Raw genomic sequence first — 15,810 nt, forward strand, 5'->3', positions numbered from 1 at the left:
TATATGATCTCCTAAAATAAATGCTTTTTATAAATAAATATTATTATTTGTATAATATTATCATATATTATAAAAAATTATTATTTCTATAATAATTAACTACACATGTTGATAGATATTTTATGCTTTAAATTATAGTTATATTACTTTAAAATAAGTTCATTTCACTGGAAAAAAGAGAATAATCGCAAATTTTCCAATTAATAATGCTTTAAACTACTAAAGTGATATATTATTACATTATCATTTTATTATGGAATAATAATTTTGTTCATTTTTTGGTAATTATTTATATTCATAGTATATATTTCAATTTTAGGAATAATTTTGTATCAAAAATGTGTTTTTGTCCTCTCATCTTGGAAAATATAGGTTTTTGCCACTTTTTGCCAATTTGCTTGGCAAAAACCTGTTTTTGCCAGGACGGTTTTTACCGGTATTTACCATGGTTTTTTCCACCTGCGGCAAAATCTTGCCAACCCTGCATACAATATTTACTGCTTTGCATCACTTTGATAGCTTTTCCTTGTTTAATAAAATAAAAGATTCATCAGTAGAAAAAAAAAAGATTTTCTAAATCTGGCTCATCAGGAACTTGGAACAGGAGTTCGGAAAGCTTTGGAGATTTCCCATTTCCAGCATCCAATCCCATTATCAGAACTATAAATTAAATCTGTGTGAGCTGATTATTATGTTGCAATTTTATGCATGCCAAATTTCAGATTAAAATCAAACTCAAAATCACGCATGTAGTAAAATTGCTGGAGCCTTAGTTTATCATCTGGGAGAAAAGCTGGAGTTGAAACATCAAAAATGTTTAGTTTTTGATGTACCCGATTTTCACAAAGACACTAATATTTATCAATTTATTATTAAATAAAGTTATTTTATGAGTAATAAAATGAGATAAATACTATTATTACCGATAAATTTATAAGCAATGAATTATTATAAAAGCAATAAAATAAAAACATTAATTATAAAAAAAAGTCTTGTATACTTACATGGCAAAAATATACTATGGAAACCTAACCAATTTTGTCAATGAAGAATCAAAGCACGTCATCTGTTTTAGATTGTTTTCTGAGGGATCCTTACTGTGACTTCTAAAATTGTAGGCAATTTCAAAATTGACCAATGTCAAAATTGATACCAAATCCAGTTTCTTGTGATTTTGTTTCAATTTATCACAGAATGCTGTGATAAAATATGAGAAATGTGAATTTCTGAATGAAAAAAATCCTGTCAATTGAAAAAAAATGTCAGTTAGTAAAGTATGAATTTTAAAGAAGTTAATTAGTACAATAATGACACAGAATCATTGCTTTCTTTCCGATTTACTGTTTTTGTTTTTTAAAATAAGTTTTAATTCTGTTGTCTTCATTAATATTGACCATTGTCTAAATTGATACCAAGTATAGTTTCTTGTGATTTTTTTCCAATTCATTACAAAATGTTACAATAAAACGTGAGCCTCATTTATTTTGTGACGAAAAAAATTCTGCCAGTTTCAGTTAAATAATATATGCATAGATTTTAAAGAAGTTAATTGGTAATCATGGAATCATTGCTTGCTTTGTTAGATTAATTTTATTTCCCTACGACACTTCTTTTTTTTTTATCAAACAGAATGAATCAGTGACCAATACTGATAAGTCCTTTTCATTTCATAGCCACTTTCTGCAAACCTTTTTATTTGCTTAGATTAAATTATATTTTTTAAAAAAAATCATATTAGAAATAATCTATAGCTAAAAAAAGTCAATTTAGCAATAAAGATAATCAAAGTATTTGACAAAATTTAGTTAAACATAGACTTTAAAGAACTATACTAAAAAATATTTGTTGCAAAATGCATTTAATGTATACATTACAATTTTGAAACAAGCAAATTGCCAATTTTGAACCCAGCCAGTCTTGAAATACAATTCAGAAGCTTGGACAATGACAAAACAGGAGGAAAATTGTATCGTAATATTTGAGAGAAAGATTTTGCGGGGTATACTTGGTGGTGTAAATGAAAACCATAACTGGAGAAGGAGATTTAACTTTGAACTGTACAAGATTTATAAACAAACTGATATTACTAAATACATAAAAAATAAATAGAATGAATCGGATGGCCCAAGTGATTCAAATCAGTGGTGACAATACAATAAAAAAGATACTGCTTTTTAGACCCACTGGAACAAGAGAGTGGGAAAGGCCGCAGTTGAGATGGGCTGACTCAGGAGTCTGATTTTCTCGTAATTAATGAAAAGAATTGGAGATCAAAGGTGAATCAGAGGTCGTCATGGAGAAATCTTCAGAGAAAGGCATTGGCTCACATTGGGCTGTCTGGCCAACTATGATGATGATTTTTGATTTACAATTGCACTTTACCCACATAAAAGCCTAATTTTATACTTTGTGCAGTATGACGACTAGCTTGTGTAATAATTTTAAATATAAAAAGTTATTAATGCTAATATGATTAATAGACAAAATACATTTTGAGTACCTTCTTCTCATTTTGTCTGGATAACAGCATCTTTCATTTTAAGTACTGTACACCAGAAATTATCATTTCTAATATCATGATTTAAGTTTATTTTTTCAATTTGGAGTAAATGCCATTCATTTAGATTTATTGATCTTGGTAATCAATTAGTGATTTTTAGAACATTTTCACAAATTTTCTCATCAGAAATGTTTTGACATTGGAGAAAATTAAAATACTTTAAATTGCTTTCACAACTCTAAAACAATTTCCAAATCAAATATTTCCTTAACATGATTTTAAAAGAGAACTTTTCTCATCAGAAATTTTTAGACATTGCAGAAACTTAAAATATTTCAAATTGCTTTCACAACTCTTAAGCAATTTCCCAATCAAATATTTTTTTGACTTTTTGCACGATGCAAAAAATTTTTTGGTGATTTTTACTAAATATCTTCAATTTACCAATAACTGTAGCTCCACATGTGAAATCTTTTGAAAATAAAAGGCTTTTTTTTTTCTTCAAAAGTGCTTTGAAAACCTTCCTTTTCAATAGCTGAATCTACAATTTCTCTTTTACAAATCCTCCTTATAAGGGTAAGTCTTTCAATTTATCTTATGATATATGAATTAAGAGGACTGAATTTGAATATAAGTTTACTCTATTCGTAACGAAATGTAATTGTTTGTAATGGTCAGACAATTCCTTCATACAAACTTGTTGTACACTGTTGACCTATTTTGAATGGAATATATTCCAAGAAAAAATTTAATTATTAATTGCAAGCAATTGCTTAAGTGTCCACAAAACTGCATCTCTTAATGCTAAACACTGTATTGTCAAACCTGTGGTGTTTTTTCACTTTTACAAATTCATATTCTTTATTTCTCACTGACTAATCCATGAAGAAAAAAAACTGCTATATAGATATCAAAAACTTCTTGCAGAAAAATCACTCCTCAGAAGTGATCTGTGCACAATCACTTATCTGATGATAAGACAGTGATTTTTTCTAGAGTGTCAACAGTCTAGGACACCAAAGTAGCCAGTTTAAGTAGAGTTAACTCATTTAAGCAGAGTTAAGAAAGTTGCCCGTTTTTTCCTCATTAGAGTTTTTATAAATTGAACCACAATTTTGATAATTTATAAATATAAAAACAACATAAATCGAAAGGTAAAAATAAGCATACTTGTTTATTTTATAATAAATAAAATTTTAAAAAATCAAAACTTTACTAGCCATCATATGTTGAATAAGCAGTGAGGAAATCGCTGTAAATAGGAGAATCTGGAATAAGACTAATTCCATCTTCAATATTTTTCAAATCCGCTTCTTCAGAGTCTCCCAAATCCTCTGACTCTCGACAAAATGAAACCTTTTGTCCAAAGTTAGGGTCCTCTCCTCTGCATGCCTAAATTGTAAATTTCAAAATTAAAACTTTTCTCAAATTCTAAGCTTTTTTCTTCCTTTACTTTTATAAATTAGTTCCACTTAAACAATTAGCAACAAAAATTTATTAGTAATAACTGTACAAACAGTAGGGTATTAAATGCATACTCTGATTCTAAAAAAAGGGTACATTTTCATTTAAATTAATCTCAACAGCATGCAGCCTTTTATAGAAAACTATGGAAATAAAAAACTTAAATTAGCATTTTTTATTTATTCTATCACTTTATCAATTTATTTTCTTCTTTAGTGCTGTGATGAACTCAATTCAATTCAATTGCATTTTAAGTCTAATCAATGTGATTTAGCAAAAATGTGTTTTATGCAGAATTTTGCCTTTCAATAAAATAGTGATATAGAAGTTTTCAACACTTACAGAATTCTTTGGCATGGCAACTAGATTAAGGACTGTATTTTCATCATTTTTTTTTCTAACTTATTCATTAACAGAAAACTATTTTTATGTAATGTCATGATGTTGTTGATCTTTGAATGTTTTGTTTAAAGTGCTTCATCATAAAACCCAGCTTTAAAGGCAAAGGTCAAGAGGGTACATTTGTATTCCCAGAAAATCTAACATAATTAAAATTATATTTATCTTTAAATGATAATATTTAATTTATTTTAAATAAGACCAGAATTCCATTGTATGATAATGTGCTATAGACTCAGTTGATTTTTAAGTTTTATTTGCATTTTTAATCGAAATCTTAAAAAGTTGTATTTTTAAATAGTATCTTACGATGAACAAATATGTGTGTACTGTGTAATTTTTATTATATATTACCATGGTTTATCTTGCAACTTTATATATAGTATTTGTATTATTTCAAAATTTAAAAAAAAAATTAATAAAACACAAAATTGTCTATTTTTATTGTGCTTAAATTATATTTATTTTCAAGACAACAATGTTTACAGATAATTAGCTTTTACTTTCTAAAAGTTAAATGCATAAAATTTAAATTATATCCTATAGGCTTTAGGTTTTGTAACATTAAACAAATTATTTAAATTATTTGTGAAAATTTTTTGGATAGTATTTCTGCAGATGCTCTTGTTTTCAGCAATTAAAAGGTTTTTGGTTATTCATTGGTACCGTCATGTTGGGCTACTTTGTGCAGGATTTCGCAGTTTTTGAACTCTGACATGTAAAAAAACTATGTTAATTCAAACTTCAGTAAAATTTATGAATATTATATTCATAACTGGACTCAGACGAGTGAATCTGATCAATATTGGCATTATTTGTATGTATTATTTACAAATTATAAGTCAAAACATACCTTGCACAAAGTAGCCCCCAAGTGGGCTACTTTGTGCAGCGATAGGAATTCAGTTTAATAATCATGTTTTTAGTAAAATATTGATATAAAATTGTTAAAAAAGTTAATTGTTGACATTTTTAATAACAAAAACATCAAGATATGGAAAGATATTAGTATGAAAATAATTTTCAGCGTTAAAAAACCATTTTTTATAAAGAATTTTTTCTTAAAAAGAATGTTTATTTCAAAATATTTGAGTTTAAAAGGAAACCATATACATTTTTGAACATTGAAATAGATGAAATTTCAAAAAAAAATAATTATTACATATTCATTAACATTTATAATATTGATAAATTTGAACATAACATGCTTGAATGAATATGACAGAATTTGCTCTTTAGTTTCTGTCAAAATCACCTGATGATAACCTATAAAATATATTTTTATGTGTTGAATCATTTGATTAATTCATTGAAAAATCTTTGTAGAAGGAAAATAATAGTTTACTAGCATGTTTCATGTGTTTCTTGTGAATTTTATTAGAGATAGTATTTCTGTGGATTTTGTACTTCTGAGAAGCTTCTGCAATCCACATACCACCAGCAACTGCTTGCAAACATTGTTGCAGCTTTTCTAAAGTGCAATCACGGTAGTTTCTCGTTCCAGGTATTTTTTTATAACATCTGACCATTTTCCTGTCGAAAAAAAAAGCAAATGAAACTTTGCACAAAATAGCCCCACAGTGCATTTTTTTTAATTTTCCGTTTATTTGTTATTAATTTTCAAAATTTTTTAATGCTAACATGATATAATTGTTTATTAATATATAAATAAAAAATTTTGTACTTGCGACAATTTTTTTATCAACGTCTTTGCCTTTCACAGCTAAAGTTTCCACGCACACTTTTCCACGTCCGACGTTCTCGGAAAGTTGTTGACATTGGATAAACAAAACACACTCTGAGATTGTTTTAAAATTCGAAGAAATGTTTGTAGTAATAGAGGAGACTTCTATCTTCAAATTCCACTCATTTTTAACATGAAAAAAACACAATACTGAATAGCAGCACTTGAAAAGTGCCAAATTCGAATTTGCACAAAGTAGCCCCACATGATGGTACCAAATAATTTGGAAAATCACATTAATGATGGTATGTACAATCAACAAAAATATCTGAAGAATGTTTAACCTAAAAATTTTGCAATTGCAATTTATGTGGTTCAAAAAAGAAAGCTTCAAGTATGCCATAAGTAATGCAGAATATAATACTAAGTTGAAAATTTGTTTTCGAGGTGAAAGCAGAAAACATGAATTATGAAACACAAAATACTTTAGATCACTTAATACTGTAGTAGTTATAATTAAAAATAAATAAATTTCAAATACCTAATAATAAACAATTTAAATAACTTGTTTCATTACCCTACAAAATCTGGTACCACAAAATAAGTAAGTAACTTTCTACTGACTAATAAAAGTTTCTGTTTTTCTACAAAGCTACATTTATGAAAATAAACTATTAGGATATAATTTCATTTGTTTTAAACTTCAAGCATGTTAAATTAAAAAAAAAAAAATCTTTTACCAAAATATGAAACTTTTTTTATTATTAAGTAATAATTTTGTAAATGGAAACTTAATGGGCTTTAAAGATTAATTGGGTTTTGTTCTAATATAAAAATTTTAAATATCAAGAAACAACATTGAATTTTAAAATCATTGAGCTAAATATATAATTAAAACAAACTACTTTAATTAAGATGTAAAAAAAAAATGATTGAATCATATTTAAAATATCTCTTGCTTTTTTTTCCAACAATGTACCTTTTTTTATTCTTCAAAAACCAATTTCAAAACTAAAAATTACAATTATTCAAATATAATAAAAAAAAAATAGCATTTCAACATCAAAACATAAATTTTGAAAATTGCTGCAGAGTAAGAAAAAGGCTTTTGCTGTAATGTTTATATGTTACTAGAAGCATAATTTAATATGTAATACAAAAAATTATATTATAAAAATTATGTCAATTAACCGGACGTCGATTAACAATGCTCGATTAATGGGATCAAATTATCCAGGACAACACTCCAGAAAAAGCAAGGATATCAGCCTTTTTTTTTATAACCGTCGTTGAACAGCCAACCCAATTCTTGGGTTTACGCCTACTAATGTTCAACTCCGTATCCTTGTAATTTTGAACCCAATCCAGAAGACAAGGGAACTCCTGGATTAAGTATTGGGAGAAATTTGTCTTCGTGGAGGACTTTTTGATGGAATTAACCTGCATTTGCGTTACATGGATAATAAGACCACGAGAACCTCCCACTGTTAGTCTGATGTCAAGGGGACTCTAACCCATGATCTGTCTACCACTGAGAATATTTCACGACAGCACTGTGGTCGGTGCAAACCGGATGCAGAATTCGTATCGACCAGTCATCACCGGGATTGATCATTGGATGGCGAACGCTCTATCTCCCGAGTCATCAGGATTCCAGCCTTTAAAATGTACAGGAAAGTACATACATATTTTACTCATAATTATTCCTTCCTATTTTATTGGACTTGTACAGCTGACCTTGAGTACAGCCAATCAGTTTAGCTCCCATTCTAGAACACTTGCGGGTGCAACAAGGCGAGATATGATTCAATCTTTTCCAAGGTATCACAGTTGTTCAGATTAAAATTTTTTTTGCAAGCTTTACATTCAGTTCGTATTTTTTACATGTCAAATTGCAAAAGAATCATTCTTAGTATAAATCAAAAGCTAAAAATATTGAAATTAAAAAAATGGAAAAACAGTTAAATTATTACTTAATGCATGAATATGAGATTGGTCATCACACCATTCAACAGATAATAAATTATTAATTTCGTTAATTCTTTTTCTTTTGAATCAAATTAACGAATAATGCTCTATTGCGTAATTATTTTACATTATTTATCATTTTTCATCAAAAGTTGAATAAATGGGATTATCTGGGATGAAGCATTTCCTAATCAATTGAGAGTCTACTGTATGAATAATACAAAATGCTACAAAAAAAATTACAAATGCACAAAATAAAAGACTTTACATAAAAATACAAAATGATTACTTGTATAATAAATATTTTTGGCTTCTTAGCCAAAGTTGGACATTTATCAGAGCAAAAATAATCCCACACATCATCTATACGATACTCGGTGTCATATGCATACAACATTCCATTGCAAAAACCATGAGTCATAATGCAGCATACAAAACAACCATAATTATCAAAGCCAGCTTCATTAACTTCAAAAAGAAAAAAAGATATATTTTAAAATAATATAAACAACGTTATGGATGCAAATTAAAGTTATAATTTTAAATTTTATAACAAAATAAGCACAAGTTTTCAAAAAATACATTTATAAAAATACTGAGACATGCCAATTTGAAGACAGTTTTTTAAAAAAAAATTTTTTACCTAGATCAAATCAAATTTAACTTTAGCATAATTTATTATTTTTGTACACCAAATTACAAATATTTATGCAATTTATAGACATTCAAACAGCAACATTTAAAGAACCAATTAATCAACAGGCGGATAAAATTAAATCATTGAAAACTGCTTAATAATGGAAATGAAATAGCATAATTTATTACTTTTTTACACCAAATTACAAATATTTATGCAATTTATAGATATTCAAACAGCAACATTTAAAGAACCAATTAATCAACAGGCGGATAAAATTACATCACTGAAAACTGTTTAATAATGGAAATGAAATAATCAGTCTTCCCCAGTCACAATAATTTAATTATAATTGAAATCCCTATGTGAGCTATTATGAATAAAGCCGTACAATGATAATTTAATAAATAACTGGTAAATATTAATTCTTAAAACATGAATCAAATCAAATTTTAATCAAACCACTATCTTTACATAGATTAGATATCAACTACAGATCTATTGTAATAATTTTAAGAGAATTTAAATAATTAATTATTATTTCTTGAAATATGAAGCAAATCAAATTTTAACACCAATTCTTTACAGATAAGATTACAAATGGAGTTAAACTTTGATAATTAAGAAAAATATTGATTAATTTCTCTTAAATCAATACTCAGTGAGGAAATCTGACTGGATCAGGGTGAAGAGCCTCTAAGATATTCATAGTGGCTTAAGTGTAGGGATGTTGCTTACCTACCAAACAAGTCTGAGGGTCCAAACAAGTCTTGTTACCTACCAAACAAGTCTACCTACCAAGTTCTTACAAGATGCAGGGGTGTTAAACAACTTAACCATATTAATTATGTCCAAGACCCTTTCTGTAGGATTTGTTTTTTTTTAAAAATAATCCTATATTTTTTATTGATTTGGCAGAAAATATTAGTTAATATTTTATTACAGAAAAAAAGACATTTTAATTTTTATTTCCAAAACTTATTTACACAACTAAATGGGAATAAATATTAATTGGAAATTGGATTTCATCCCACTGATCTTTTCTCAAGACCGATTTCAGTCCTCAGGACTGTAGAATGGCCCACTGTATATAGTAAAAGAAAATACCATTTTAGATTATTCTTTATTTAATCTATTTAAATTTAAAAAAAAAATTCAGTAAAAAAATGATGAAATTGGATTTCATCCCACTGATCTTTTCTCAAGACCGATTTCAGTCCTCAGGACTGAAGAATGGCACCACTGTACATAGTAAAAAAAAAAATACCATTTTAGATTATTCTTTATTTAATCTATTCAAATTGAAAAAAAAATTCAGTAAAAAAATGATTTTTCAAAAAATATTCGGCCTAACATTCGGCCAACTGAATATTCGGTGAATAGGTCAAATACTGAATGGTGGAAGAATATTTATTACAGCCTCAATTCTAAGTTCTTACCACAATCTAGAAAAAAAGGCAAAATCTGGGATGTTGGCAGTCCTGAGAACTCCAAATATAGTATGGTATACAGCAATTCTTTTAACATCTGTCAGTCAAAACTCAGAAGTACTGAACTTTATTTTTATGTACATCATCTCACAATAGCTAATCTTTTAAATATTTTCTTCCCATTAGAAATTAAATTGCATGATAAAATGTATAACTATAAACCTTCAGATAATTCTTTCATAATTTCACAATACTCATGATTTTTGCATATTTCGACATCAAAATCTAGCTCTTCGAACAGGAGTTTAAATCTTTTTGCATCAGGATCACCACAAGATCTTGGTTTTAGTTCTAAATTTGGGCTGTATGCCTAATAAAGAGAATATAAAAAAAGCATTTTATATTCAGCAAAATAAAGCTGAAGCTAACTGACAAACAAAAGTAGCCATAAAAATTTTTTTTTGGAATTAGAATCGCTAGTAATTAATTTTCAATAAAACATTTTAAACATATCAATTAACAGATCAACCCGACATTTAGTATAGCCACTTTTGTTGTTATGTTTTAGTATAGACACAGATGTTTAGTACAGACCGAAAATATAGACACTTAGCTTCATATAGGTACAGCTTCATATAGGTACATATAGGTTTAGCTTCATATAGGTACATTTAGAAAATGGGCCAATTTACTAAAATTAAAATTATGAAGATTTCTCAACAAGAACTCAAGAGGGGGGGAAATGAAGTGTGGGTAATTGTAGTCACATTTTTATCAATAATTAATAAATACAATTTCAATAAGTGGTTGATTTTATTCAAATATTTATATATATACATATTTTTGTAATTTTTTACAAAAAATGCATATTATTAAAAATGCTAAAGGTTTATGCTTTCTATTCGTTATGCTGCGTTGCAAAATTAGTACTCAGTCCCAAAGCATAGAACTTTAAGAATTGTAAATAAATCATATCTTTAATTAACCAAACGAACAAAAAGGAAGTAAAAATTATGAAGTGATTAGAAACTGTGGTGTGATTAGAATCTGTGGTGTCATCTACTAAAATACAAAATTAATGAATGTTTTAATAATTAGAAACTAAATAAATGATTCATAACATGCATATAAGTTAAGCAATTTTTAATTTCCTCATCTTAAATATATATGTTTGCAATCTAAAGGTGAAATATTCCAAAGAAGGCTTAAAATGAGAGAAGAGAAATATAGTCTTCAAAATGAACATTATTATAATTTTGGTTGGTTGTCTACAATAATAATTGAAGAGCATGTATATATATAAAAAAAAAGCTTCAATTGGTCATAAATAAAGAAACTACTCTACTTATAATGATTTTTAAAATTACATAAACTGAAATTATATGAAGTTAAAATATTTTTATCGAAATTGTTAAAAAATAAAAAAACAAATAACATATCTATAAAAGAATACTAAATCTATAAGAGTATACTATTTTATTTTTAGTAACATCTATTTATTAAGAGATGCAATTTTAATAAAAGTGACATAATAGCAACAAAAAAAAAGGCAAATAACAGTTAACATAAAACATAATTTAAATAGTTAAAACAAAAATACACAATTTTCTGTAATTCGGCAAATATGAAATCACTCCAGGACAAAATTTCTTAAGCATTTTTTTAATATTCTTCAAATAATTATAAAAAACAATAATAAAAAAATTGCATACATACAGTGTGATTGAAGATAAGGCATTTTCCAATTTTATCATAAGCCATGGAAAAAACAAAATCATCAGTATTTATTAACACATCAGCAGACTTCAATAGCTTTGAAAAAGGAGAATCACCAAAGCAGTAATTCTCTGGACTAGAAGAAAATACATGAAAATAAAATAAAACATTATCTTCATCAATCTCATGATCCCCAGCTTGAGTACGGCCTTACTTATATACAGAGTAGTCAATTTGAAAGCTTAGAAAAGGATCACAAAAATAAAATTAAATAAATAAAACTAGTTTTAAGAAGTTCCATTGAATTTTGTTTCAGTTAAAGATAGTAATTTGAAAATAACTTGATATAATAAGAGCAATATAAGTTTTTCTCAAAAACTAAAACAGAAAGTATAGCAAATAATGCCTACTATAAAAATATTAGAAAAATGTATTTTGACTAAAGTTTGTTGTACTTATTTGTCAAGAAAATTTAGGTTTCAAACTTTCTTTGTAGAATACTCAATTTCATTACATTTTCAACACCAGAAGTACTTTCACCTTTAAATAAATACTCAGACTACATTTGCTTTAAATATCAGTTAATTTTATGGCAATATTTAAAACAAAAGATTCCATTTTATGGCAATATTTAAAATTTTTTTTACAAATAAAAGAAAAACAAAAGATTTATATTTTTTGACAACTGGAGATGAATTTTGGAACCTTATAATTGGAATGAATTTTAATGACAAACATAAATACGGAGATTTTTTTCAAAGTTGCTTGAAATAAAATTTATTGCGCTAGTTAGGTAGTTTTTTTTTAAACAATTTCTTTTCAAGCTTTTATCAAGTTTGCTAGCGAATAACAAAGATAAGCATTATGAAATGTTATTGTAGAGTAACCGAAAAGGGACCTTGCAATTTTATGAACAATATTTATATGCAATGCTTTTCAAAGCACAGGCAAAAATATTTTTATTGAGCTTCACATATTCAAAATACTTCAGTATATTCAAAGAATTTTTTTAGCAATAGTGGAGCTCAAATTGCACCCCAAAATTTCTGTGATTTAGTTTTTATCCTAGGGAAAGTAGCAAATGAATTTCCCTCTATTTTATTTTATCTCAAGAAAAAAGGTAAACATAAATAATTATAATTGGTTTATTAAATAGGTTGCGCAATTCCCACAAAAAGCAAAGGGAAAAATGCCTTACTTTTAATTAATGCATACTTGAGCCAAAAATAGATTAAAGTTCAGGATGTGAATTTAAAAGTGAGAGAAAGAGTGTTTTGTTTTGAATAGTAAATTAAGAAAAGGATTTACAGAAAAAGAATAACATGAAAAGATGAATTAAAGCTTTTTATGTTACATATATATATTTATATATCAATATTCCAGAATATTAAAAAGCAAACCTAAATAAGTCTGTTTCATCCTTCTCTGATTGTATAGAATCAGTAGTCCTAGAAGAAGCTGAAATTCGAAGTTCAAGTTAAACAACAAAGAAAGCTACAAAGCAACAAGTTAAGCTACAAAGAAGAGATTAAAAAACTTAAAATGTTACTATCATAGAAATAAATAATAATAAAAAAAAATTCGAATATTGACAGAAAGATTTTAAAATTGTTAAGGAAAGGTTAATTAAAAGACATAAGCTAATCATTTTTTATAAGTTTCTTGAAAAAAATTTTTAAATGGAGGAATTTTTTTTATTTTAAAAATTTAATTTGTAATTACATAAAGATTCTCAATGCAATGCTTCCTGATTACAAGATTGTACATTATAAACCCTTTTACATAGTGGTTAGAGAATCTGGTGATGGACGTGGAGCATAGACAACAAACTTGTAGTTCTCCCATTTTTCATTAAATGGCAGCACTACTCTACTTTGCTTAGTTCCCTAGATTGCTCTGACAGAGCAGACAAATCACTTGATACTCAATTAGCGTTAAGACATGAACTGTATTAGAATACAACAGCTTACTCTCTGCCATACAGAATCGTGATCATATATAAAGGATGGCCAAAGAGAATTTTAATTTTTATTCTTAAAAAACTTATGTAGAAGTTTATCGAATGGTGTCTAGAAGTTTAATCCTTGGAGATAGTCCATCTTCATAATTATGTTTTTTTAAAAAGAATTTTCCCTGGTAGTCAACAATATTTAGTGATTATTTTAATGTAGATCAAAATACCAAAATATTCACAGATAAAAGACTCATGGTTGACAACAAGTGAGGCTTTCTTTTTAACTGAATTTCAGGGGGCAGCTATATAAAGCTTTCTAGCTCAGCCTGGTTAGGGTTTGCCCCATTTTTCATTATTATAACAGCCTTCAGATTAAGAAAAAAAAAAAAAAACTCAGGGCTTTTTGAAAAAAAAAAAAGCCCCAACAATCACTTCAGGCAAATTTCTAAATAAATTCAAAAATTGCTAAAAAAATAATTTTTAATTGACATTTTCCAGATTTATGCATATCTAAATTAAAGTGATACGTGATAGATAATACAAGAGACTAAACATATAATCAAAAATTTGCATTCACTTTTTATCTATTTATTTTCTTTTCAATTTTTCTTTTTCGTGGTTTATTACAAATTCCTCCATTAAAAAAAAACAATTTAAGTTTTAATTTCGAATTGAATTTTAACTATCTCATCCAACTGAAATTTTAACTATCTCATGGTGTGATAGAACTTCAAAGACCATTAAAGAATTTTATTTAACAACATAAAAGTATTACATCAGTTTTAAAAATCATAAAAACAATCTATTTAAAAAAAGCATCCAGGAAAAATTAGCGAATATCATTATAGATTATAATAATATAGAGGCGCAAATATTTAAGGAACAGGTTTTAAGATATTACCCATGATAAATAGCGTTACATCAATCAAAATCCAAAGTGAAACTAATTCAGTTGTTCGGAGTTTGCCGGTGTTATTATTTTTAATTTAAACTACATCGCTTCTAGCTGCGTATTTTTGTATAAAAGAGTAATCTCAAATAAAAATATTTTAAGTAATGCGTAACTGAGTTAGGAACTCTCCTTTTGAATTGAGATGGAATATCTCCTTTTTCATGCTTCTAATTCAATTTGATCTGCAGAAAAATTTGAATAAATAATTAAATGAATATTTTAAAAAAATACGAACACTAGTCTTAAATGAAACAGAAACAGGCAGTTCGAAATGTATTATTTACAAATAAAAACAGAAAGAAAATTACTTTAGGGAAAAAATATTTAGTATAGAAATGGGTAAGTGCAATTTAAAATTATAGTGTATTTTTTTCTGCTTGAAATTCCATTCTGAAAAGAAACTAAAACTGAATTATACACATCAATAACCCTCTTAACAACTTTAATATGAATGAAAGGTATTAGGTACTATAAAATTTTTTTTGTGACATTTTATATAAAAGTGAAATCGTTAATGAATTTAAAGTAACTTAGCATATTTTGTGGTATAAATATCTCTCTAGAATATTTATAATTAACAAAATTATAATGGTTAATCATCCCATAATCAGGGCTGATTGTGCCGGATTTCAGGATTTTTCTCCAACAGTGATCCGGAAGTTTTCGAAGGTCCAGATGTTTCAAAAAATCATTAATCGCAGAAGTTTCCGGAAATCAAACTTTCAAAGGTGGAACTTAAAAACACAGTTTAATTTATTTGTTTGTAAGGGAGAGCCAGAGAGATACTTTATTAGCTTATGTTCATGATTAATATTCATTTTTTATCAGTAAATAGTTGTTATAATCATAAACTCAAAAAAGAAAGACATATTTGTAAATTTTAATTACTTCTCTAGGTCATCATAGGTAGGGTAACCTGGGGTAATTCCTGATCAAAAAATGCAAACATCTATTTTGTGAAAAAACTATTCAAGATGGAATTTTAATATTTTCTGGAAGTTTGAGGCTATATGAGATGAGTCCTATGCTACCTTCTTTTGTTTGAAAATCTAATTAGAATTTAAAAGATTTTAAATTTTTAGTGATCAATGATTTTTATCTTTTAT

General features: G+C 26.9%; 2 protein-coding genes across 2 annotated transcripts in view; one reads left to right on the forward strand and one right to left on the reverse strand.

The window, feature by feature from the left end:
- Window positions 1-14,869, reverse strand: part of LOC107449050 (caspase-3) — a 36,313-nt gene extending 21,444 nt beyond the window's left edge. The window contains exons 1-7 of the mRNA XM_071183867.1: window positions 14,654-14,869; window positions 13,199-13,256; window positions 11,799-11,934; window positions 10,305-10,452; window positions 8,305-8,483; window positions 3,721-3,892; window positions 1,020-1,242 (exon numbers count right to left, since the gene is read on the reverse strand). Of these exons, the coding sequence (XP_071039968.1) occupies window positions 1,020-1,242; window positions 3,721-3,892; window positions 8,305-8,483; window positions 10,305-10,452; window positions 11,799-11,934; window positions 13,199-13,256; window positions 14,654-14,657 (920 nt within the window). The 5' untranslated portion in view covers window positions 14,658-14,869. The remainder of the gene's footprint in view (window positions 1-1,019; window positions 1,243-3,720; window positions 3,893-8,304; window positions 8,484-10,304; window positions 10,453-11,798; window positions 11,935-13,198; window positions 13,257-14,653) is intronic.
- Window positions 14,870-14,964: 95 nt separating this feature from the next.
- The window catches only part of LOC107449048 (caspase-7-like), a gene marked incomplete in the record, with an annotated part of 17,103 nt that continues 16,257 nt past the window's right edge, over window positions 14,965-15,810 (forward strand). The window contains 1 exon segment of the mRNA XM_043040716.2: window positions 14,965-14,994.

Source organism: Parasteatoda tepidariorum, chromosome 8, assembly GCF_043381705.1.
Source record: "Parasteatoda tepidariorum isolate YZ-2023 chromosome 8, CAS_Ptep_4.0, whole genome shotgun sequence".
Lineage (NCBI taxonomy): Eukaryota > Metazoa > Arthropoda > Arachnida > Araneae > Theridiidae > Parasteatoda > Parasteatoda tepidariorum.